The following is a 27,615-nucleotide window of genomic DNA, read 5'->3' on the forward strand; positions in this document are numbered from 1 at the left end:
GTCCATAGGAGTTAGTGGATTAAAACCATAAACAATTTCAAAAGGAGAAAAAGTAGTAGTCGAATGCACAGTTCTATTATAAGCAAACTCAACAAAAGGCAAACATTCTTCCCAACTTTTCAAATTCTTTTGAATTACAACACGTAAAAGTTGGGATAATGTTCTATTCACTACCTCAATTTGTCCATCTGTTTGAGGATGGCATGTTGTCGAAAATAAGAGTTTAGTTCCCAACTTTCCCCATAAGGTTTTCCAAAAGTAACTAAGGAACTTAACATCACGATTTGACACTATACTCTTAGGAATGCCATGCAAACGTACAATCTCCCTAAAGAACAAGTCTATGATATGAGATGCATCATCTGTTTTATGGCATGCAATGAAATGCATCATTTTAGAAAACCTATCAACCACAACAAAAATAGAGTCTCTACCTTTCTTTGACCTAGGTAAACCTAAAACAAAGTCCATAGAGATATCTACCCAAGGTTCAGTAGGCACAGGTAATGGTGTATATAGTCCATGTGGTTGTACTCTAGATTTTTCCTTTCTACAAGCAATGCACTTTTCACAAATTCATTGCACATCTCTTTTCATCTTTGGCCAATAGAAATGCTCATGCAATACATCCAAGGTTTTTGCGACCCCAAAGTGACCCATTAAACGACCCCCATGTGCTTCACGAACAAGCAATTCACTCAAAGAACTAGCAGGAACACACAATTTATTCTCTTTGAACAAATAACCATCCATCAAATAAAACTTACCAAAAGTTGAATGTCCACATGCATTATAAATCTCAGCAAAGTCAGAATCATTATCATACAATTCCTTTACATATTCAAAACCTAACAATCTAGTATTCATGGTGTGTAAAAGAACATACCTGCGTGAAAGTGCATTAGCTACGATGTTCTCTTTGCCTTGCTTATACTTGATTACGTAAGGAAAAGTTTCAATGAATTCAACCCATTTTCCATGCCTCCTATTCAACTTACCTTGTCCTTTTAGATGTTTCAAGGACTCATGATCCGAATGGACTACGAACTCTTTTGGCCACAAGTAATGCTGTCATATCTCAAGTGCTCTTACCAAAGCATAGAGTTCTTTGTCGTAAGTGGTTAGTTCAAGGTCGCTTCACTTAACTTCTCACTGAAATATGCAATAGGTCTCCAATCCTGCATCAAAACAACTCATATTCCTATTCCAGACGCATCACATTCTATTTCAAATGCTTTCGTAAAGTCAGGTAAAGCCAAAACAGGTGCATAACATAATTTGTCTTTCAAAAGAACGAAAGCCAACTCTTGTTCCTCCCCCCATCTAAACCCAACTGACTTTTTAACAACTTCATTCAAGGGTGCAGCTATTGTTCTAAAATCTTTCACAAAACACCTGTAAAAACTAGCTAGCCCATGAAAACTCCTTACCTCACTTACCGATTTGGGTGGAGGCCAATCCCGGATGACCTTAACTTTCTCCTCATCCATCTCGATACCTTGTGCAGTTACAACATAGCCAAGAAACACAATTTTCTCTATGCAAAAGACACACTTTTTAAGATTAGCATACAATTTCTCACTACGCAACACATTAAGTACATTACGCAAATGATCAAGATGCTCAGTTAAGTTCTTGCTATATATCAAAATGTCATCAAAATACACAACCACAAACTTACCTACGAATGCACGCAACACATGATTCATTAAACGCATACACATACTAGGTGCATTTGTAAGTCCAAACGACATTACTAACCATTCATACAAACCATGCTTAGTTTTAAATGCTGTTTTCCACTCATCACCTTCTTTCATCCTAATTTGATGGAACCCACTTTTCAAGTCAATTTTAGAGAAAATACAGGATCCATGTAACTCATCTAACATGTCATCAAGCCTAGGAATGAGATGTCTATACTTTACCGTTATGTTGTTGATGGCTCGGCAATCAACATAAATCCTCCATGTTCCATCCTTCTTTGGCACAAGTAGCACGGGTACAGCACACGGGCTCATACTCTCACGAATGTAGCCTTTTTCCATCAGCTCATCAACTTGCCTTTGAAGCTCCTTTGTCTCCTCGGGATTGCTTCTATAAGTTGGTCGGTTAGGAATTGAAGCTCTGGGTATGAAATCAATCTGATGCTCTATCCCCCTCAATGGTGGTAATCCGCTAGGAGTATCGTCGGGGAACACATCATCAAACTCGTGCAACAAAGAAATAGCAACACTAGGTATAATATGATCAAGATCATTAGTATTAAAGTAAGCCTCTTTGTACACAAGTAAAATCATTAGCTTGTTTGTGAAAAATACAGATCTGACCTCACCCTCTGTAGCATAAAAATTGGGTTGTTTCTTTAGTTTTTCCACACAATCCTCATCACACTTACTGACTTTCTTCACTGCTCTTATCTTACCTCCACTTTCGGCCAGATTTGGGTGTTTTTGAGTTGTGGTCGAATGGTTTGATTTGTTTGGAGTGTTGGCCGAATATTTGCTTGTGTTTGGATGGGTGGCCGAATGGGTTATGGTGGTTTGGGTTCTAACCGAATCTAATGGTCTTCTCTCCCCTTGTTCCTCACCTTGATTTTCTCTCCCCATCGCCTCATGCTCACTTTTTAGCTTTATTTGATCATCATACACCTGTTTGGGTATAAGAGGTACAAGAGTGATGGTTTTACCATCTTTTACAATGGTATACCTATTTTTAACCCCATCATGAATTGCCTTCCTATCATATTGCCATGGTCTCCCCAATAAGATGTGACTTGCTTGCATTGGTACCACGTCGCACAGAACTTCATCAACATATTTCCCAATCGAAAATGAAACCACAACCTGTTTAGTCACTTTCACTTCACCACTATCATTCAGCCATTGCAATCTATATGGTTTAACATGCTTAGCAGTACACAAATTTAGTTTACTAACAAGGGTTGCGCTACAAACATTAACGCAGCTTCCACTATCTATAATTAAACCACACACCTTGCTTTGTACATAACAACGCGTATGGAAGATGTTCTCCCTTTGTTCATTAATATCATCTTCTTTGACCTGAACCTGAAGTGTTTGCCTTATAATCAAGGACTTCTCAACCGGTAACGCTAACTCATCCCCATCACTATCCTCCAATGGTGGCATGCCTTCACAATCGGAACTATCACTTTCAGATTCCACATCACCATTATCTCTAATCATCATGATTATCTTGTTTGGACACTCTGAAGCATAATGTCCATGTCCCTGACACCTGGAACATTTAACATCATGAGTACGTTTAGGTTGAGTTTCAGATTTACCTTTGGCATCAGTAGGGACATCAACTTTAGCTTTTGGTGGTTCAGTTCTAGAAGGACCAAAGGATCTTGGCCGGACAATACCCTCTCTCTTTAGATTCGGCTTCCAAGATGATGACGAACCCGAATTAAACGCTGGCTGAGCATGCCCTTTCCTAAGTTGTCTCTCCACGTTCGTCACCATGTGAACCATGTCCTCTAGCTCCACATAATGTTGTAGCTCAACCACATTAGCAATGTCCCGATTCAACCCATTAAGAAATCTAGCCATTGTGGCTTCTCTATCCTCAACAACATTAGCCCGAATCATTGCTATCTCCATCTCTTTGTGATATTTATCTATTGTCTTATAACCTTGATTCAGACCTTGGAGCTTCAGATATAAGTCTCTACAATAGTGGTTTGGCACAAATCGTCTCCTCATTAAGACTTTCATCTCCCCCCAAGTTTGAACGGGTCGCTCCTCATTCCTCCTCCTACTGATCACAATCTGATCCCACCAAATCAACGCATACTTTATAAACTCAATTATCACCAATTTCACCTTTTTCTGTTCAGAATAACTATGGCAATCAAAACTCCAATCTACCTTTTTCTCCCACTCTAAATAAGCCTCGGGATCGTTTTTACCTTGAAAGGTAGGAATTTTCAGTTTAATGGTGTCCAAGTCCCTATCCATATCTTCATAAGTGCTCATGCCACGGAAATTCACATTCCTCCTAGCCTTGTTCGGTCCAGACCTGATTCCTTAGCCAGTTGATGCAAAATCATAATCATCTTCATCCCCATCTGCGTTTTCATCAACAAACTCTTCAAAATCAGATCTGACATTCCGTGCCGCCATACAAACTGTATTTTCCCGGCGATCAGCCCCACTATTCTGTTGCTTTATCGAATTCACCTCATCTTTCAGATCTTTGTACGTCCTAGACAACAGCTCAAGTTACTGGCCTATAGATCGCAATTGGAAAGCTACGTCAATGTTTTGTGTCGCTGATTAGTTGTTTTCAGACATTCTTTGAATCTGCAAAATTTGGTCAGTAGCACAAATATATCCTCACACCTCTCGTGTATCACACAAAACAAAAATCAAGGCTTTTCACTCTATTAAGCTCTCTACGCCTTTTACCTCACAACTTACTTTCTTTTGGTTCTTTAGGAACTGAAATCAACAAATCAAATCAGTAGCTTTCACGGCGCACTCTAATTATAATTTTCAGACTCAAGAATCAAAAAAATATATTGAAAACAAAGCAAAACGAAACTACGATTATGATTTTGCGAGTAGCAATGCAAATTCATGCGAATTGTGGACGAAACGAAGACACGAAATAAAACAAAAGAGAATATTAGCAAAAACAATTACTTGACTCCTAGATAACCCAAATATAAGAGAAATTAAAAGATTCAGACAAATCTAAACAGTATAGATCACGTTCTCAAATTTGACGCAAATCTATTCTATTACGCAATATTTACGTAACAGAATTGAAACCCAGACTAAACAATCTCCAAATGACCTCAAATTCAATATTTAGTAATAGAATACTATGAAAACATCAAAAATCAATTTATAGGTCGTTCTCTTATGTCTAGGTACCCAAACCCCTTGTATGATCAGTTTGCGGCAGAATTGAACCTCCAATTAAAACCTCCAGAAACGGATATCAAAATAATCCCAAATTTAATATGTGGTGCGATCGCATACCCAGTACTCGAAATATGAAGTTTCAATAGATTCCAAGGTGTTTTACTTAGGGTTCACTAAGAGTAGTGTTTCTGCAGCAGAATTGAAACTCGAATTCAAACCTCAAGCAAATAATATCAGAATAAGCCCAACTTTGATATATGATGCGATCCCACCCCTAATAGACTGAATATGAATTTTAAATTGATTCGGAGGTGGTTTACTTATGGTTCACTAAGATTTGTGTTTCTGCGGCAAAAATTGAATGATCATTCAAATTTCAACTAATCACTCTTTTCTCTATTTCTTTCTGTTTTTTTTTCTTTTTAATAAACTAATATGATTAGAGACAATAACCAAAAGAAATATAATTTTTTTTTTTTGCTTAGATGACGCAGACTTGAAGAACAAGAAGATGGACGCAAACACTGAAAAACTTAAAGGAACACTAAAGAAAAAAAAAATGAAAATAACAGAATGATATGACCTTATTTCGAAGCCTAGCTCTGGTACCAATTGATGCGAACCTCGTGATCACGTGGTCACGCAACCCACAATCAAGATTGAGATCTGATCCCGGAAAGCCGAAAGAGGTCTGATAGGAGTGTGACACAATGGAAACCTGCTTCAAGGCACCAACACTATTGGAATGAGTAGAATGACACCACGAAGCCAGTTAATCTTTGATAAGTCAGATTCAGTTCATTCAAGAACTGAAGAATGCAAGAATCACTCTCACACGTTAAAACTAAAAAATTCAGAATAATAATCATCAAAGCTGCCGAAATTTTGGCCTACATGAGTTTAAATAGTTCTTGAAAAGTTAACCCTAATAGACCCCTTATGTGGACTTATATGAGGTCCACTCAAAACTGGTCCAAAATAAAATGAAAAGCCCATAACTTAATCCAAACAAGCCTTAGATCCTAGCTTAAAACAAAGTATTAATTAAGCCCAAACAAGCCTTAGGCTGTAGCTAACAAAATAAAATAAAGCCCCTAATATTAAATCCATGTTCTGCCATGAGAAAAAGAGAATGAACTAAAATAATATAGAACTGATTGAAGGCTTATTTATAGCCTTACACGTAGCCCCTTAATCCTAGAAACAAAAGGAAAAGGTAGCCACCATGTTGTTTCCAAGTTGTAGTAGGATTCTTTTGTTTCTTTTGCTGTCCTCATCTCATGGCCTAAATAAGGTTGTATTAGACCCCTCTTGCACATGGATAAGATGTACTAGGATCTCCTCTTGATACTCCAATGGACCTTCGAATTCTGACTTGGTGGAAACCTTCAAAACTAATGCATTCAATACGTCTTTCAATGTCTTTATCTTGGATCTAGTCATTGGTCCATTTGGAACATGTAATCTGTCCTTAGTGGTGTTTCTGGGCTGGTCCGCATCATTTATGCTGGACAATATGCAATTTGAGAGGGGTTGAGGTTATCTAGGTTATAGCAGAATAAAACAATCAAGTTAAATTAAATAGATCAGAAAACTATGAAGAGAACAAATATTGGTTTCAAGTAGATGTCCACCTATGAAAATCAAAACCGATCATTGAAATGATACATTAATTTATATTCTGAATATTTATCTTTTTTTAATGTTAGTTAGTTAACCGATCCGTAGTGTAACTCACCATAACCATCAAACAACCACAGTGTCCGCACTAGAAATTTAATTGAATGACAGCCTTAAAAACTAGATAAATTGATTAATCTAGACACATAACTGGTTGTAGTACATGTTTGATTTGATCAAATATTTTTCCTAAAATTAATAACTTAGATCCGCTATGATTATAAAACTTAGTTGCTTCACAAGTTTATATACCACAACTCTAGTTTTGATAGCAAACTTAGTAATAGAGTGTTTATAATAATAACTTATAGTCCGCTCTAACAATTAAAATAAACAATCATAAGAAATAAGCATAGGAAAACAAACATATTTATCATATAATCTGAAAAGAAAAGGTAATATAAATCTCACAGTTCTTGAAATCCAAAGGTTTATGTGTTTTTGCAACCAAGAAAAAGAGCTTAGTTTTACATGTCTATTGAACAACTAATCAAAAGGAAGGAAGAATGCATGGTTTCGGGTTTTTAGAGAAAAGAGTGCATTTTTCTTCTCTTTTTGACCGCACTTACTATCCTTTCTCTCTTTCATTTTATTTAATAGGAAACCCTAATCCCCATTTCCTACAAAATAATTCTTTCTTAAGTAGATAATTTACATTTAAGTATTTCAATAACTTGATTTAAAGGATAATGGAATTATTCAACCATGTAACAAAAATGTGAAAAGACCAAATTGTTCATTATTAATATGATAATAATTAATGAATCCCTATGAAAAGATCATAATGCTTTTTATTACTAATTATTTGATTTTTTTTTAGAAAAACAAAACAAATTTTTTATTATGGATTGTTAATGTAGTTTTCCAACGTGTTTTAAATTTTTTTAGAACTAGAAAAAATAAAGTAGGTCTCGTTATCAATCGATAGACACTTTCACAAATTATTTCATGGAGAGCACCGGAAGTCAACCTCAAAAATGTATAAATGAATATTATCTTATTAGCATCATGGGAAAAGGATATATGATATTAAAAAAAAAAAAAAGGTAGAAGAAAGACACGCGACATGGCCTTGATATAACTCGGTGAAGCCTAGCATGATTTTGCTCGATAAAGGTGGGAAAATCAATAGTTTATTTGTTTATAGGACCAGTCCTACTTAGTTGTTTACGTAATCAACTATATAATTGAGCGAAATATCAGACAATATGCAAAACAATAAAAAAAAGAAAAAAAAGAGTAGAGGGAAACGAGTTCCATTTCCACTGTAAGCCATTTTGCTTAACCATTAAAAAAAAATACCTAACCATTTTGCTTTAGAATTTGAGGAATGATGAACAATACATAGTTTGAAAGTTTTGCTTGATATGTGCTGCATGTAACTCTCAATTTCACTTTCTTCTTAGATTTCAACAAATGGCAATTATAATTTATGAAGTTGGAAAAATTTCAAATAAAAATTGGATTTTTTATGGTGCACATTAAATTGTTGGTATAACTAAGTTTGACCACGAGTTCACGAGCTTTTCTACAAAACATGTCCTCTAATGACATATGAAATTCTCTAATGTTTAAGTCAGCAAGTGTGAGAGAAGTATAGTTTTGAAACCCGACCTGCCCGGGGCTGGAACCAGGCCGGGTTGAAGAAAAAATGAGGGAAGAAAAAACCAGGTGTGACAAGGCTGATTTGGTGAGACCCAACTGCAAACCCATTGGCTCTTTTTTTTTTACTAAAACGACGTGGTTTTGATTTTTTAAAAAAAAATTGACCTGGCTGACCTTGTGACTCGATCAAAACTCGAAACCTGGGCCTTGGACCGGGCAGGGTCTTAAAACTATGGAGAGAAGTGTAGTGTGTATGAAAAGAAAAACAAAAGAAAATATATGTACAAAGAGAAAGAGTTTATGGCATAGGTCTAGAATAATGGCACAACCAGTTTTTTGTTGGCTTTGGCCGGCTTTTATGGCATGGCTAGCTTGCTTTTATGGCCTGGAATAACATGGTGACTTTGGCTGGCTTTTCTATGGCATGCAACAAGCACCATTGTCTGCTTCATAACTTAGAATGACATGATTTTAGATTTGTATATTTGTTGTTAGATTTGTATTTCTAGGAATTGTTCTGCTTTCTTACTTAGTGACTAGATGCATTTACCATGTGTGTATATGATGCAACCATATTATTCGATAATTTTATTAACATTTACCTAGTATTTTGCATGTGTGTTTATATATATATTGCCTTGATATTCTTTGTTTTATGTTTTGAAGGCACTTTTGGATGTAAGATTTAAAAGGAAGTAAATTGAAGATAATTCAGACCATGTTCCAAACCGTGTCGAACTTTGGCAAATTTGACCTCTAATCGATGTTTTGTGTAAAGCTTAAGCTCTAGAGGTCGAAATGAAGTGATTCCATTTGTATTAGAAAGCTTACATCCATATCGTTCCATACATATATGGCAAGAACAATAAAAAGAGAAGGAGCATGGAAATCATAGTCTTCAAAGACAAATCTCACGTTCTGACAGTGTTGACCTTTGGTCATTCCAACTCGAGTATCTTGAGTTAGAGAAGTTCATTTGATGTAATTTTTTTTTTTTTTGAATTTCTGACTCAAAGACCTATCAGCCTACCACATTCCAGTAGAAAAGGAGCTCATATGAGACAAATGATTTTTCTAAGACGACTCATAGATTCTGCCAGCAAACAGGTTTTGTGAAAAAACAAGTTCAATTTACTTCCTAAGCATCCAAATCGACATCCAAGTTTCTATTAGGACAATTTAACTCCTCTAAGTCCAAAGTCAAAGCTTGAAGATTTTATGCAAGACTATTTCTTCTATTTTTTAGAAAAATAGTTATTGCATTACTTAAATGTAAATTGTCTACTTAGAAAAGGACTATTTTTAAGGACGTAGGGATTATGGTTGGCTATTAAATAAGAGAGAGAGAGAGAGAGAGAGAGGGTGGCCAAAAGAGATAAAAAAAACTTCACCTTTTCATTCTATACCTAAAATCATGTATTCATGTTTTCTCATGATTATTTTCTCAATAGACATGCAAGGCTAAGTTCTTTTTCTTGGTTGTAAGAACACGAAAACCTTTAGATTTCAAGAACTGTGAGATCGATTTTATCTTTTCTTTTCAGTTTATATGATAAGTATGTTTTTTTTTTTCTATACTTATTTCCTATGATTGTTTAGTTTGATTGCTAAAGTGGACTCTAAGTTATTATTCTAATCAATCTATTGCTAAGTTTGTTATCAAAACTTGAGTTGTGATATAAAAACTTGTGAAGCAACTGAGTTTAATAATTGTGGCAAATCTATGTTATTAATTTTAGAGAAAACATTCGATTAAATCAAACATGTACTACAAACAATTATGTTATCTAGATTAATCAACTTATCTAGTTCTTGAGGCTGCCGTTGAATTAAATTACTAGTACGTACACTGTAATTGTTTAATGGTTAGGGTTAGTTATACTGCGGATCGGTTAACTAACTAATGTTAAGAAAAGATTTAGTTACACTGCTGATCGGTTAACTAACTAATATTAAAAAAAGATAAATATTCAAAATATAAGTTGACGTATTATTTCAATGATCAGTTCTGATTTTCATAGGTGGATGTTTACTTGAGACTAAGGTTTTTTCTCTTGATAAATTTTTTGATTTATTTAATTTAGCTTGATTGTTTTATTCTATTTACCATAGCACAACCTAGATAACTTCAACCCCCCCCCCTCGAATTTCATATCATCTAGCATAAACATCTGAATTAAACCTTACTTGTAGGATCGACCCCTTAATTTGTTATGATGGTCGTTGGTTATTATTTCACGCCATGGTTGTTGGTGATTAATAGTGTTATCGGCACAAAAAATAACATTCTCCATATACAAAAACTTGTGTGTGTGTAAAAAAAATTACATGAATGAAAACTTTGTGCTCTCAACTCATGAGAATAAAAAAATACATAAAATGGTGTGCTAGGTAGGATTAGATAGACTAGATCAACACCATATCTGGGATGGGGTTTTGGGCTGAAATTCCAACCATTTGGGCTACTCAAATGGCTCGAAAAATTCTAATTGTTTGGGCTTGGCCCAAACGATTAGAAAAATATTTTATTTTAGGAATATATTATTATCATTTACCCCCAAGTATTTTAAACAATTATGTTCGGAATAATTTAACTAGTGAAAATGAGAGATGAAAATACTTATTGTATAAACATTACCTTTGTTTGCATTACCGACTATGCTTGCATGAAAAATGTTACTTTTGTGGAGTTTGTTAACATGAAAGTTTTTAATTCTTTATTATCATAAAAAGCATCATGTAAGGAGATGTTGCGTTGAATGAAGATCTTGATAAATATTTTTTTTTTAAGTCATGGAGATTTTAATGGAGACATGAAGATCTTATCGTGGAGATGTTTCGTGGAGATATGTTTGCAAACTTGGAGAATTCAATGGAGATATAGAGATCTTACCATGGATATTTTCATGGAGTCACTAAGAATTTAATGGAGAACTCACCGTAAAGATTTTCATGTAGAAACACTACTACTTTATTGAGAAATTTAAAAGATGAAGATACAATTGTAGAAAATAATCTAGAGATTATCTTATTTTAGGAAGCTCATCGTGGAATGTGCAAACTTGCTTCCTTTCTTGTTCTAGCTGTCTTTTTTTCTTTATAAATAATTATAGATATCCTCTAGCAATCAATCTTTTTAATTATTTTTTTCAGGGCTTGACATTCCTTAGTGTCATGCCTATGGTAATGGTGGGAGCTTGTTGGGGTTCGTAATGTTTGAACCATTTTCATGGAAGTGGGTATTGAATATAATTTCCCCCCTTAATGGCAGCCAATACCTTAACAGGTGTGGTGGTGAGAGGTGTTGTCAAGAGCTTAATAAATGTCAGATGATCATGGATGTATCCCTTGATGTTCCTTTTTTATGCTCTAGCAGGGACTACTAGTGTTGTGGAGATTCTATTATTTAGAAATGATAGTGTCCTTGTTTGTTGACTTTTGCTTCTTCTACTCAAATATGATTACCCATTGTTCGTTTTATATTTAGAAAAGTCCTATTAGGGAGTGTGATGTGGATCATTCCATGAACACCAATGACCCATTACACATTCTAAATAGGCTCATTACTAGGTTCAAAGCGAAGGCATGAAAGAAGCATTGAATGGGCTGATTGTACAAGTTTTAGCCAAGGCTAAAATTGGGGATCCTTTAGAGCATAAAAAGAAGGCCTTAGTACATTTAATCTTGTGTAAAAGGGGCTCAATCCACCTTTATTTAGGCTATGGAGTTTCGACAACATGGTTGTCAATTTTGTATCAATTTTTGTCAACCTTATTGCATGATGTTTCCATGTGTTTTATGGATTCCTAACTAGTTTTGGATTTCTTATTATGTATGAACATTAATTATTTCTTTTAAATATTAGGATTTATTATTTTTATTTTATTTCCTTGTCAAGTAAGGATAAAACACAGCAAGTGATATAAAGAAATCAAAGCTGACTTAGGAAACACATATGGTGGCAAAGCTTCCTTGTTGTGTAAGGATAATAATTCAAAAACTTAATTGTGTTTCCTAGTATTTGAAGAATATCAAGAGGTGGCAAAGAGGATCATTAAAGGCAACATCATTTGCTTTCTAAAAGAAGGATAAATACAAGGTTAAGATCAAAATTCTATTCTAACTTGGAAACCAAAGAGGCGACAACTTCTCCTTTAGTTCCTAAGATTATTGGGCAACATTATAGGCTATAAATACATCTTGTATAAGACCTATAATGCTTTTATTCTTCTTGTTTTTTCACTACAAATAAAGACTTTGGACTTATGAGCTTTATTTTTATTTTATTAGCTATAGCCCAAGGCTTGTTTGTAAATAATTAATATTTTGTTTTCAACTAGAATTCAATACTTATTTAGATCAGGGTTTGGACTTATTAGTAAAGGTTTTGGTTAGTTTTTGTAAGTGGATCAATTCAGTTCACAAAGGTAGATTCATTAGGGTTAATTTCTTATAACTATTTAAACACATGTAAGCCTAAATTTTGGCACCTTTGATGAATAATACTTATGAACTTTTTAGTTTTATCGTGTGAGAGAGATTCTGGCATTCTTTGGTTCTTGAACAAACTAAATCTGACTTATCGAAGATTAACTAACTTAATGGTGTCATTCAACTTTATTTTAATAGTGTCATTCAACTTTATTTCAATAGTGTTAGTACCTTGAGACAAGTTTTTATTGTGTCACATTTCTATCAAACCTCTTTCGGCTTTCCAGGATCAAATCTTAATCTTGATTGTAGGTTGCATATTCACGTGATCACGAAGTTTGCATCATAGTATATACATGTTTTCCTATAAGTAGTTGTAAACTCTATTTATCAAGGCCTCAATAGTAATTGGTTTGAGTAGATTTTTCATGTTTAGCATTTCCTTGTTGAATCTCTAGAGATAAGCTCTAATGCTTTTCATGTTCTTGTTGATTGATGATAAAGAGCTTAGTTATACTTTTTTTAGTTGGAATGCTAAAATTGTGGAGAGAAATTGGATTTTTTATGGCCGCATCTTAAGTTGTTAGTATAACTGGGCTTGATCGTGAGTTCACGAACTTTCCTAATAAAAAGTTACATATTGAAATATGAAATTCTCTTATGTTTAAATAAGTAAATATAAAAAAAGTGGTGTGTATGGAAATAAATATACCAAAAAAAATAAAATGAATGAATGGCATGACTTTAACTTTGTATGGCTGTATGTTGGACTTGTATTACTAGAAATTACTTTGTGTTCTTATTTGATGTCTCAGTGTATTTATACACCTAGAACTTGAAATTTCTACATAGAAAAGGTGAACTTATCATTAATGAAAAAACTAGTGTTGCCGTTGACTAGTCATGATGATGCATACTATTTATGCCAATATTGTGATGAATAGAGTCATTATCACAATAAAATAATGCATGCTTTGCATTGAAAAAGCCATGCACGCGTGGAAAAAAATTTGTGCATAAAAATCAAATGACAACCTAGAAAAATGCATAAAATAACATGCCGAACAAGATTACACTAACCGGGTCTGTGCTGAATTTTGAGCTGGAATTACTGCCAAAACGGCTGGAAAAATACATATATTTTTAGGAAAATGTGTTTATCAAATCTTAATTTTTGCCACCTATTTGTCAATGGACTGCTGTTCGGTTATCATATGTACTTTGAAAATATTTTCTTAAAAACAGCATAATCAAAATTTGACAGCATATATTAGGCAACTTATAAATGTGAATGCAATCTTCATGAAATATTCAAACTAACAAACATCATGGGAAAGCAGATTATTTTGACAATGGTTAGATGCAATAATTTTCATTTATAGTTGCCAACGACGGATAGGGGAAAAAGAAAACAAAAAATTAAATGTCAAAATTGAAGCACATTCAATAATCATGTTCCTGCATGTACATTCATTCACAAGCTTCTCGTAAGGCATATTCATCATGTCCATACAAGCTTGCAATGGAAACAACTGAACTGTCGTATTCAAAGAATGCCCTCTTCCAAAGTAGCTTCAGCTGCTAGTTCACCAATGCTTGTACCAGCAATATATCCACCAGACCATGCATTCTACAAAAAGGACAATTGATGGAGAATTGATTAATCAAATATTGTTCCTTCCAGAAGGAACTAAATAGAGGACACTTGTATCTGATCATAGGAATCCATCTCCATAAATACAGTTGTTCCAACATTCTGGTAAAAATCAAAGAGACTAAGACAAGATTATAGAGATCTTAATTATCTGCTTATCAATTTTCAATGAAAAAGAAATTGATTTGGCCCAAAATTTCACTATAAAAGAGAATTTTTTGCAGGAAAAGCATTCCACAGTGACTGAAGGCTTGCATTGACTTTACATAGATCTCCAAATGGCAAAACAAAGTTCCTAATTTTCTAAAATTTCACATAATTCATTTATCAATAAAATTTAACATGGACAACAGATCCAATCTCAAAAAGAAAAAAAGAAAATATAGGTGCCAAAGGGTGCCTTTATACCTGGAAGTTAAAACCACCAGTTACCCCATCAACATTCAGCACCTGCGAAAAAATTTAAAATTTGACACCATGAATGGTGATCAGAACTCAAACACTATCCAACATGATTTCACACAGCATTATTAATTTAAATTCTAGATAAACTTGAGTACAGAAGTTGGAACTATCACAATCACACTGAAGGCTATTTTCTACCTTGTTCACAAAAAAGAAACAGGAACCTTAAATGTCTGAGAGTAGGGAACATTACCTCTCCTGCAAAGAAAAGGCGTGCACATTTCTTGCTTTCCATTGTGTTCAAAGAGATCTTCATGAAGTAAAAAGGAAATCAAGTTGTGGTTCTGGTAACACTAAAAAATAGAGAGAGAGAGAGAGAGAGAGAGAGAACCTCAGATAAAGGAACACCTCCGGCAGTGACAAATTCATCCTTGTACTGGCCCTACATTAAGAATAAAAGCATAGCTACTCAAGAAAGTGACAGAATTAAAAGAAGGGAGCTCAAATAGTTCCTGAGAGTGAACATTCTACCTTTCCTGTTACTTCAAATGCACAATGCTTTAAAAGATGAGCAATAGAAACAATGGAATTGTTTGATATGGAGGCCCACAGTGCATCTCCAATCAGACCCTGCATATTAATAACAAAGAATGGCATGTGCAATTAATATTGTGCTGGAGCATCAACAGATGATAATTTACTTTGAAACACGCAAGCAACCTCTCGATCCACAATATATTTCCAAAATCTCTTTGTAAGGCTGAACCCCAATGGCCATGAATTAAGTGCCTTTTGTTTCTGCAAACAAATAAATAATATGATAGAAGTAAAGCAAGATTATCATAACACAACCTTAAAGAAAAGCAATAAATATGCCACTACTTGCAAAGCATGAAAATAACTGTAGTCTTGTAGATAATGAGGAACTGGGAAAGGCACATTTGATCTGCAGAGACTGGAAAAGCAGATTTAATCTGGCTTTTATACAAGACTCAATAGAGTTATTACAAATCAATTCTGATTTCCAGTAGTTGACAACCAGAACTGGAACACATCATATTCCATTAGGCTTTTCAATAGCAGTTTAAATTAATGCCATAGCATGTTTTCTCTTCTCTGGTGGTTTGGTTATGCATAAAGAAAAATCATAATTTTAGAGAAATATCAGCACTTTTCATAGCATCATTAACCAGCATTTGTCAGAGGTCAATCACCAAGAACAGTTCTATGTACTCATGTTACCCTCATTTAAATGAACAAGAAATTTATAACACTGATCTACCAAGCTCTGGTAAACCAGAGAGAAATTTGGCTTTGAATTACCCCACTATATTAGCAAAGAGGGTGAAGGACCACTTCCCAATTCATGAATAACTTAAGACTTTATGGAGCATGCAAAAAGCTTGAGTAGTGAAAACTTAGATCAAAGATTACTGCATATTTATGCTTGTGTCGATTAAGGATTGACTTCATGTCTTCTATATGAAAATCAGGAACAAAATCCACTGTAAGTGTGCCTGCACCCAAATGTTATCGAGATTATTGAAGAAAAAAAGAATTGAGAGAGAGGGAGAGAGAGAGTAAAACTTATATTACCTTTGTAACCTGAACTGAACAGATCACGTGCCCCCCAAGCAGAAAGCCGGAGAATCACAGGCCCACTGAGCCCCCAGTGTGTAATTAACATGGGCCCAACCTGAAATTTGATATCTATTAGTACTTCCTACACTCAAGTACATTTACATCATATCAGCCAGAAAAACATGCCTGTGTAAGGTGTGGTGTGTTCCTCAGAATGTTTTCTAATTTCAGCTTCACTTCAACCTTTGGAAATGTAACCTGAACATTACAAATTGAGAAAATTAACACTTCAATATTGATATAACACACTGTAACTTGTGATGAAGAGCAACTTGTTTCATGGTAATCTAGGATGTCTGGACAGACATGAAGTTATTTGAGTCCTATCAAAATAATGCATATATCATCCATTAAAAAAAAAAAGTAATTCATTTATATGCTGAAAAATATGAAGTCATCACCTGAATGAATAGGAAGCAGGGTATTCAATGTAGAACCTTGAAAAGAACCAATTTCAGAAATGCATAATTTCACACTAAATGTCATGATGAATGGAAATTTATTTCATGAACCTGCTGCCTAAGATAAAACATCAAGTACCACAATGAAAGAGATTGAGCACCACTAGAAATTTTAGTAAGTGTTTTTTATTAACAGTAATCTGAGGGTTCTCATAAGCAACTTCTAGTACAATAAGCAGAGGCCATTCTAACAGTCAGTCCAAGCAATCATGGTTTAAGAAAATGCATAGTCCATGCAACTAATAATTACACATTGTTCAGTAGAACTAATTTTGTTGATTACAACTAAAATAGTTATATTAGTAATATCTCAAGAAATAGGGGGAAAATAGGCAGACAATTGTTAGGGACTCAGGATTAAGAACCACTGTCTTTCGACTCAATATAGATCTGATAGTACATTTGCAAAAGGCTACAAAAGTAGCATATTAAGTGTGAATAAATTAAACAGAAGCATTACCCCTGATAATTCTGCTAGTCCTGAATCTGAAATCTTAAAAGTGAACAAGCTCGGTACTGGATCTACAATTGAATGACCAAGCTGAGCTGCAAGACTATGACCCTGTAATAAGAAAACAAAATATCACAAGAAATTTAAGTACCCACATGGTGATGCAAGTGAAACATCCATCTATCAGTACCTGCTGGCTACTCCCACTGGCAATCAATAGATAATCAGCTTTGACATTTTCAACGAAACTGACTGTACGTTTCTCAAGCTTCAAAAGAAACTTTCCACCAGCTTCAACAGATGCACTTGATACAACTTTTCTAGTCTGCAATGAAACTGGGAGAACAAGTCATAGTTCAGAAAGTATAGCTTTCAAGCATTCCATAATATTGAGGTTATAGTAAGCTATCTAAAATCATATTACAAGAGGAATAAATGATAAATCTGTAGCAGAAATAATAAGAAAGTTGCCCATCATTTAAAACATTTCTTCGAGATTCATATATTAATATCCCTTACAACATCATACACTATTGGATTTACTATTGGAAAGGAAAATTGTCAAACAAACACCATCATTTTAAGCTAAGATTAATATAAAAAAATCCACACATTCTCAGTAAAGAAAACAAACCTCCTCTATGTTTGGCTTCAGACAGAAGACAATCAATTACTGAAGACGAGCTGTTGCTGGTGGGAAACACTCTTCCATCCTCCTCAATCTATGGGTATACAAGAATAAATAGCATGTGCAAGATGACTGACGAAGTGTAATACATGCAGTTTCAGAGACAACCTTTAAGGCCACCCCATGATCAGTAAACCAGGACATTGTATCTGCTGGGCCATGCATGTCAAAGAAAGAACCTTTGAATTCTCTGTGACCCCTGGGATATTGTTCTGCTAAAATCTGCAACCAACCCAACACAATGTGAATTCAACAAATTATGTATGTGCAAGAGGATCCAGTTTCTAGATGTCATTAGACCTGACAAAAATAACACCACTGCAAAGTCCATTTTAACACTTCATTAAAGCCAAGCTTTTCCTTAACTATTGCTCAGTACAGTGTAGAAGGTTAAAATATTAAATGCTCCTACAAAGTTTGTGGTCATTAAGCATGTCTCACTGTTATCTCATTTGTTTGAATTCATCAAACACAACTAATACCAAAAATAAGGGAGAGGACTATCCTGTTGGCCCTGATCTCCTTGAATTCTTCATCTTTGTTGTCATGGGATAATTTTTTTTTTTTAACAGCTCTATTCCAGATAATTAGAGAGCAACAAGCAGGGCCATGGCTAAAATTGTCACAGATTTAAGGAGATGGCAGCAGCAGATAGTTGTTTCATTTATTTTTCCTATTAGAATGTGGGTGAGATGAAAAATAATTTTACAAGATTAATGGCTATCCATGCACTGAAGACCTCCAATGTCTAATAAAAAAACTGCACTTTACTATGATTGCTTAATTAAACTGTCCATTTTAGTTCCTGTTTCCATTTGCTTCTCTAGCCACTACTATCAGGCTGGGGTTAATCTTCATCAGAGAGATTGACCCCTATCATGATTTTTCTGTTAACTTATTATAAGTTATGATATTACAGATATCTATAGTCAGCATCCTGCAATTGCAGTTAGGACAAATTATCCAGTACCCTTGCTTGCTGTCTTTGTTATGACTGTCATTCTTGACTGGGACACTGCCAAAATTAAGGTTAGAGATGCCACCTGAAGAACTAAATTTCTTTTATTTGACATATATAACAAGGAGCTTTCCTCAGACAATGGTTTTTCATCTGCAACTAAGAAAAGGTGGCTACTGCTAGGGGGCACATCATGTTTATGAATTTAAATTTGTGGAATTTGATTCTTATGTATGCACTTGATTAATTGCTAAGCAAAACCATGGAATAGTTGTTTTATACTAGCTTCGCTTTAAAAGGCCCTTTCCTGATGGCACTTACATTGTGTTAACAAGGGGAAAAAAAACTACACTTAATACCAGATGAAAAATAATCTGAGCAAATATGAAGTGAGTAACTCAAAGATGCTAATTTAAGTGCAACAATTTCTCTACCAAGCTAGTGCATTTCAAAGAAATCCTGTGCAATAACACTGCAATAAGCATTGAAAATCATTCTCTTAGTTATCCCCTTTCTAAATATTACTGAAATTTTGAAAAATAAAGATACTATAAAGCCTGTGTTTTACTTAAATTTCTTGTTATGCCTGACCACCCACCACTGATATTTCATTTTGCACACCCCAAGAAATAACATACTAACCAGTCGTTAGAAAAAATCCTGAAGAAAAAAGCAGCAATCTTCAGATGCTCTACCATGAGAAAATCTCATTAAGACTAGTAGAATGTGCCATAAACTAGTAAGAAAGGAATAACATGACAACAAAAATAGAAGTAAGCTATATTCCCATTAAAGGGAAATTCAAGAGTCATCAACAAAACATAGAACATGGAAGCAACATGGAATTTCAAAACAAACATAATCTTAATATAACATTTTTTCAATGGAAGCATTTGTTGTTTTACACTTACCTTAATGTCAGAACAATGCCCATTTGTCACGTTGCATCTGCCCCCCCCTGATATTTTCACCTGTAAATGTAAACACCCACAATCAATATGCAAAAAATGACTCAAGAAAGTGCAAACTGAATTCTGTAGTATATATAAGCAGGAGCCCAGAAAGGAAAGAAAAAGAAAAACATGACCTTAGATAAAGGATTTCCTTTCTCTACAACATGGACATCAAGATTAGGAGCCAGAGTCTTGGCTCTAATAGCTCCATACACTCCAGCTGCTCCACCTCCAACAACTACCAATAGCTCTTCTTTACTTGACTGCATGCCCATAAAAAACAGGCCAAGAAAATAGTATAGTGATTAGTCAAGTAGTCGAGTAGAAACAACATGGATGATGAGACCAACTACAAATCTGTACCTTTTGGGCTGTAGGAATGGCAGTTGCAGTAAATTTCCTTTTGTTGGGATTGAAAAGGAGATCGTAATAACCACTACTAGAGTTAATACTAGCAGTTCTTGAAGATATTCCAAATTGGAGAAAGAAACGCGCTAAATGGAAGCTCATCTCATGGATTCTCCTCCGCACTCGAATCTCCTCCGCATTCGAATCTCCTCTCTAGTTTAGAGAACTTTTTCCTTCAAAATGACGCCGTTGAGTGCCTTTGGGTATTGTTTCAAGGGATTGCTGTTGGGCTGCGGATATTTTTTTGTTTTAAAATTTTCAGCCTTTTCAACGTTATATAATCTTTCAAAATAAAATCTGATATATTTCAATTTAAAATATGTATCTAACAGAACAATCACATTTAAAAGAGAGAAAGTTCTATGTATTATATATTTTAGAATATACTTATATGCATGAAAATCAATTCATGAAAAAAAAAAAATTAGATATCACATATAATAAGCCAAAAAAATTCAATATAACCATGTAAAATAGTTTCAAGAACTTCACAAAAAATCTAACTTTTTTTTAATCTTCTAAAACAGGAGGACCTAACATTTTTTGTTCAAATAACTAGAATCGATTTCTTCTAACCTCATAAAAACAACATCAAATTTAGCAACCACATTTAGCATCATATATGTAGAGTTCTATCTAGTTACAACATTCAAGCAAACAAATTTTTTACTCACAATTTTCAACCTCTCCGCACATTGGTTAAAAACAAGTTGTCTAGAAGGAGAAGATCTAATCTTAACCACTGAATCATCAATATCATTCAATCTCGCACATACAATAAGATTAACAATATGTGCACAACATATAACATGCATGAAGTTATTTAACAATATATTAGTTGCTCAACCACTTGTTACTCTTTTCAGATATTTTATTATCAAATTATTTGAACTTGCATTATCTACTGTAATTGTTAAAATGTTATCAATTACTTATTCCAACAAACAACTCTCAATCGTTTGGCTAATTGTTTCACTTTTTATAATTAGAAACTTGACAAAAGTTTAGAACTCTTTTATTCAAGTTTCAATCTTTATCAATCCAATTAGTAGTCAAACACATATAATTAATATTTTGGATTGATGTCCAAGTATCAGTTGTTAGACATAAATGTTGATCCTTAAAAGCTTTCTTTAATTTGTCCTTCTCGATTGCATACATTTTCAAACAATCTCTCCAAATCATCAAACAAGAAGAAACATCAAATCTAGGTTGCATTACTTTACAAAATGATTTAAATCCTTGGTTTTCTACAAAGTTAAAAGGTAGCTTATCAAGTATAATAATTTTTTCAAGGGCTTCCCTATAATTTTCATAATTATAACCCACTGCCTTAATAGTCACCATATTTTCCTCTCTATTATCACCCCCTCTATTACAGGCTTATGTTCTAAAACTAAAGTTTTTTGTTTTTGATCAATGACGAAAGGAAATTTTTGACATGCACCTAAATGACTTCACATGTTACTAGTCCCATTAAGTATAGTATGACATGCATAATTTTTTTCACAATACATACATACAACTATAGGAGCTTTAGGATTACCATATAGTTTTTTAACGTGATCCCAAATTTAGGATGTTTTTCTTTTATTATATCTAGAAGGTGGATTACCTTCAGTGTTGCTATTTGTACTAAAGGAAGTAATTGAACTGGAATTAGCAAGAATTGAGTTCTGAACTTGAAGGATTTGACTCATTTGGTGTAGGATCTTCCTGATTATCCATTTGAAATAACAAAAACAACAACATGAATCAAGTAATTATTTTCAGCTATGTAGATGTTAATTAACTTATTGATAAAAATGTGACAGTTAGCAATTCAACTGTTAGCAAAATGACATATGACAACCTAATCACTAAGCTTTATGCCCATTATTCTATCAGTTAATGCAAAAGCAAGAAAAAAACCTATGATACATTTTGTTTACTGTCTTGGAAACTAATGTTTTTGAAATGAAAATCTACCCTTGAAATATCAGGCGAGCAAATGTCACAACATATTTTTCACTAACATTTCCCTCACAATATAAGAACATTAATATCAAAACTAGTTTCAATAACACTAACCAACATAAAGATGCTCCTCCATCAATAAAACAAAACACAATTATCATCCACAAGTCATAAAAAAAAAAAAAAAAAACCTAAGACGCAACAAATGCCATATCAATCACAAATGATCAAACCGAATCCTTTATTTTTCACTAACACTAGGCAGTAGTCTTTTTTAAACTCTGAGAAGATAATCTCCATTGGAATATGTCCAGCGACTCTACTACCAATCTCCAGTATCAATACTAAATACTAATAACATGTTATAACCTCCTTCCCTCCCTCACCAAAACATAGTAATTGAAATAAAAAAAATAAAAAAAGGAAAAAATACATATGAATCAAACATCAAATCAATTACACAATCCAGTAAACACCCAATCTTTCATTGAAACAAATTAACATAACTGAAAAATTCAAATTCAAACAAAACAGAACATGCCAATCATCATAGGAACCGTACAACCAACTTAAATGCAAACTCAAGCAAACCAAAACCAACCCTAATGACTAGAAGGAAGAACAACACAAGAGTGTTGAAAAATTATTCAGGAGCAAATAAACAAAATCTAAAAAGCAAAACTGAACTTAGCATGATATATGATGAATGAGCCATAAGGATAAAATTTACCTTGTTGTCTTTTCTCTAATGAAAGAGTCCTCTCCTTTTGCTGCAACTTGCAAGAATAGAGAAGGATCACGACGACTTGCGTAGAAGTATAGAGAAAAGAGAAGCCAGAGAGATGGAGAGGTGGGTTTGTTTGGCTAGAATTGAGAAAATATGGGACTTTTGAAATGGAGACAGACGCAAAGTAGTTGAAACTTGAAAGGGAAAGGAAGATTGAGAATTAATTGAAAGGAAGATTGAGAATTCTCGGGGGTTAGAGCGACAACTTTTTGTGAGGATAGATGGGATTATGTTAGGGTTAGGTTAACTTTAGAATTTATCTATTTATACCCCTCATAGGTTTTTATAGCTTTTTGGTTGGTTTGGTCCGGTTTGTCGATTTCAATTTTAAAACCAAAATCGAATTTATGGTTTTGAAAATCCGTTTAAATGGTTTTTCATCTCGGTTTAATTTTTCTTTGGTTTTCTCGGTTGATCGGTTATTTTAAACACTCTTAATTATCATACTCTCAAACACCTTAAAAAAACATATCTTCTATATCAATAATTTCATATTAGAAGTGTGCTTTTTTTTTTTTCAATGATAATTATATCTTTAATTCAATTTACACATCAAATTAAGATTGAGTTTCTTCGTGAACTATCTTAAAGACATACATTGTACCCTTTTACATAGATGAGAAATATTATGAGAAATTTAATAAATTCTTCTAGAAGTTGAGCCGACTGTTTGAATTCAAGAAAGAGAAAGTATATCCTTAACTACCATACAAATCTCTTGAAATTATAAGCCTAACATCACTATTTTTTGGACCGCTATATAATTTATTTTTATACAATCCATGAAGGGAAATTAAATTGCTATCTCGTTACATGTATGATAAAACTGATTTAAAGTGAATAAAGATCTTTGACAAAACTATAAATGAATCAATTTAAAATATTTAAGAAATATTATTTATTTATTTATTTATTATATATATCCTTTTAGTAGGGCTTTGGATAATTTTCATTTTGTCCTTAAAGCATTTTATTAAGTGAGAATAATCTTTATTTTATAAAGTATAATTAATAAATATTTCTTACTTATTCTTAAGGTTTTTTATTAAATGGAAGCCTTGCTTCATTGCTCAAATGGCCTTAAGCATGATTAGTATCTTTATCATCATCACCTATTAATTTGATTTAGTTCTTAGAATGGAATGAGTTGCGACCCAAAACTTCATTTACACCTTGCAAGAGGAAGCGCAGTAGAAAATTAAAAGAAAACAATACAAGTTTCTCGTGGGAAAAATTGGTTCAAATTCGTGTGCTATTGATTGATCACATATTGGTGATCACATTGATTTATAATTGTGAATGAGAAAATTAGAGATCAAAATTTGGAGTCGTACATGATCAAGCACAAAATTATAAATAAAAATAGCTAAACTCTCCCTGATGAGGGAATGATAACAACATGCATTTCTGTGTTGTTGGGTGGAAGATGTAACCGAAGGGGATAGAACTTCCCATTTAATGGATTCCTAGAACAAATTTGGATATCAATGAGGCCTGTCTCTTCTTCCAACTTATTCTTCAATTCCTCCACCATTCTTCCCTTAAATGAGAAGGAATGTTCTTCAACATCATCTGCATCATCATTCACGGACACACTGTAATGTATCACCCTGCCTTCATTTTTGACTGGTGAACCTTCCAAAGAATCATCAGACTGCACACAGAAAAACAATCTTAATCCCATTCAAAAAGAAAAAGGAAAGTTCTATCAAGCCGATTGAGTTTAATGTTTGAACGGACCTCTTGTCTTGCCAGTTTGGGTGGTGTAGTTGAAATGCATGTTGGTGAACTAGGCTCATAATTTGGTGCCGTTTCGGTTTGATCACTGGGTCGTCGTCGTCGTTGTCGTGGTGGAGGTGGAGGTGGAGGTGGAAGATCTTGAACTCTTATCTCTACAACATCCACATCCCATAGAATCCAATCCTGCGTGGAAGATCTATGAGGAATATCATGTGTTATGTGATTTCTCCATGGCGGTACGCCTGCATTTGCTCGTAAATATTGTCCGTAACGAGTCCTGAGCCTGACCTGGATACCTTCCCTAATAGGCTCCCATTCCACAGAAGAATCCAATCGTCCAGCAGGCAAAGTTTGCAGTACTTTCTTGCCTCTCATTCCCAGCAACAATGGCAAGTTACTGGCTGTTAAATATTTCCCAAAACAACTTTTCAAACGTATAGCATTGCTATTTCCGACGATTTCCACCGTCCATTTGGCGTTCCTGATTGTCCCATTTCGCTCTTGGCTAACGGTTTCTTCATCATCATCTGCCAATAGATACTTGTCATGGTGGCTCCGAAGACGAACAGATTTTGCTTTCTCAAACAGTTCCATGGCACTCTGGACACCACATTATACATAGAACAGATCAATCACATATCTAAAACACGGCAATTCGATTAACAAGAAATTTAGCATTTGAAAAATACAGAGCAAGAAAAGAAAATTAACAATCACGATAACATAACTTTTGTGTATAATTTGATAAAATACCTGAATCAAAGCAGCGTATGGTTTAAAATCATGTCTTTTAACTCTAATGGTGTGTGGGAAATTGGAAGATTATGATGTGTAGGGGGGAGTTGTAGCAATCAACGAAGCAAGAAAGTAGGAGATTCACTATATATATATATATATATATATATATATATATATATATATATATATATATATTGGCAGCTAATATTGGAGTTGCCTTGTAAGGAAAAAGAAGATTGCTAGTGATGTGTTATGATGATATCTACAGGCAAATCCGGTCATTCAAATTCAATCTTTATTTGTAATATCATTCTTTTATCTTTATGGGAGATTTTGTTATTCTTCATAAATTAATAAAAGCACAATATTATCACTTCATGTAGAAGTCATCAGTGTGTGTATATATATATATATATATATATATATGAAGAATAAAAGGGATGATATTAATTACCTCCCTCTCTCTTCCACTTTTACTTTTTGAGTTTAAACTAACAATTGCAGTATATAACGTTAGCTGTCCCAAAAGTGCACTTGGTCGCCGAGACATCAATTCAATAAGCCATATGAATTAATTTAGGGCACAAGTTGCTTTTATAGAATGGCAAAACGACAGTGGGGTGGGGATCAACAAATAGACAAGAGAGGCAAGTTGGTGGTGTGTGTACAACTGTACATGTGTGTATTGTCGGGTGAATGAATCCAGAAATTGACTTTTGAGTTTGAGTATAATATTATTTCATTAATTATTTGCCACATCAAACTCAAGCATGCATGTACCTTTGTTTTCTTTTTTTTCCCCCTTGTATCCACTTATAAGCAAGAGAGAAACAAAAATCCATTTTTAAAGAGCAAAATGTAGAGATTCCATATTAATCTTGCTATATCATGCACCCTTTAAACCTGTAAATTTTACCAATCAAGTCCCAAACGTTTCCGACATTTCTCAATCATGTCCATCTATCGATTTCGAACTTTTACAAGCATTAAAATTTGCGTAAGATTTGACTAAAAGTTCTTAAAAGGTTTCGATCTAACGTGCATGTTCATTCACACACTTAATTTGACTAAAAACTTGATTAATATTAGCAAAACTTTTAGGAAGTAGTTGATAAAATTCATAATATATTTGTCAAATGGATTCATAGCACATATACTTTCTATTTGATTAGAAAGTAAAATAATTGAGGAAATAAGTAAAATCCATACCTCTCTTGCAAGAGAATGTGTGTTTCTAGCTAAACTAGAGACCAGCTGGCAGTCTACGTCCGAACGCTGTGAACTGGAAAGCTGCGATCCAACTGAAGAAGGAAAGCTAGAAGCAGGTGATATATAATCCTGTAATTGTAAATCACTTTCGATTATGTCCATCACATCCACTTCCCAAAGTACCCAATCTTGTGTTACAGTCCTCTGTGGGATGTCATGTGTGACCGAGTTTCTCCATGGTGGCATGCTTCCGTTGGCACGCAAGAACTTGCCTCCTCTTGTCTTTAACTTAACACGAAACCGTTCAGTTCTTGGTTCCCAATCAATCGAACAATCCTGTACAGACACCGGCATGTCCTGCACCACTCTTCTCCCTGCCATGCCTAGTAAGAATGGATTCTCCGAGGCTGTAAGATACTTTCCATAGCAACTTTTTAGTCGGATTTGATGGCTGTTTCCCTGAACAAACTCCACTGTCCAACGGGCTCTTTGTGACGATCCGTTGCGGCTCTGCCGAACAGTTTCTTCATCCTCGTCTGCAACTAGGTACTTGTCATGGTGACTCTTCAGTCTCACTGCTTTCGCCTGGTTGAAGAACTCCATGACAGTTTATTGTGACGAGACAGTTAATGATAAATGGGTGGGTGCCTCTTCTTTGTGAAGCTGGTGGAAATATAAGCTGGAAGACTTAGAAATTGACTTGAGCAAGTTGTGCCTGGAAGATGCCTTCATAAACTGTCCTCTTTTTAGAATTTGACGACCGAAAACAAATTATTTGAATTTGACAAAATCAACCAATGAATGAATGGCGAATTCTGATGACTAGGTTTTGTAAACCTAGTCTTTGAGAGACAGGGTCAACATTATTGTGCTTCAAGCTATAAAAGGGACCAACAAGACTATTGCCAAAGAAATTACCTTCTATTAATTATCATTATTTAGAATTATTTTT

At 34.2% G+C, this 27,615-nt stretch overlaps 2 protein-coding genes across 2 annotated transcripts; both read right to left on the reverse strand.

The window, feature by feature from the left end:
- Positions 1 to 13,970: 13,970 nt before the first annotated feature.
- LOC118050856 (uncharacterized) lies at positions 13,971 to 20,479 on the reverse strand. Its single transcript, XM_035061335.2, has 16 exons — positions 20,189 to 20,479; positions 19,960 to 20,088; positions 19,784 to 19,843; positions 18,023 to 18,136; positions 17,861 to 17,948; positions 17,417 to 17,562; positions 17,236 to 17,337; positions 16,441 to 16,512; positions 16,270 to 16,369; positions 16,108 to 16,190; positions 15,394 to 15,471; positions 15,205 to 15,303; positions 15,065 to 15,115; positions 14,927 to 14,983; positions 14,677 to 14,718; positions 13,971 to 14,244 (listed from the first exon to the last, which is right to left on the reverse strand). The coding sequence occupies exons 1-16, from the start codon at positions 20,333 to 20,335 to the stop codon at positions 14,161 to 14,163; spliced, it is 1,452 nt and encodes a 483-aa protein (XP_034917226.1). The 5' UTR covers positions 20,336 to 20,479; the 3' UTR covers positions 13,971 to 14,160.
- A 3,730-nt stretch (positions 20,480 to 24,209) lies between these two features.
- LOC118050857 (uncharacterized) lies at positions 24,210 to 27,347 on the reverse strand. Its single transcript, XM_035061336.2, has 3 exons — positions 26,664 to 27,347; positions 24,717 to 25,316; positions 24,210 to 24,630 (listed from the first exon to the last, which is right to left on the reverse strand). The coding sequence occupies exons 1-3, from the start codon at positions 27,264 to 27,266 to the stop codon at positions 24,343 to 24,345; spliced, it is 1,491 nt and encodes a 496-aa protein (XP_034917227.1). The 5' UTR covers positions 27,267 to 27,347; the 3' UTR covers positions 24,210 to 24,342.
- Between the last annotated feature and the right edge of the window lie 268 nt (positions 27,348 to 27,615).

Source organism: Populus alba, chromosome 4 (assembly GCF_005239225.2).
Source record: "Populus alba chromosome 4, ASM523922v2, whole genome shotgun sequence".
NCBI lineage: Eukaryota > Viridiplantae > Streptophyta > Magnoliopsida > Malpighiales > Salicaceae > Populus > Populus alba.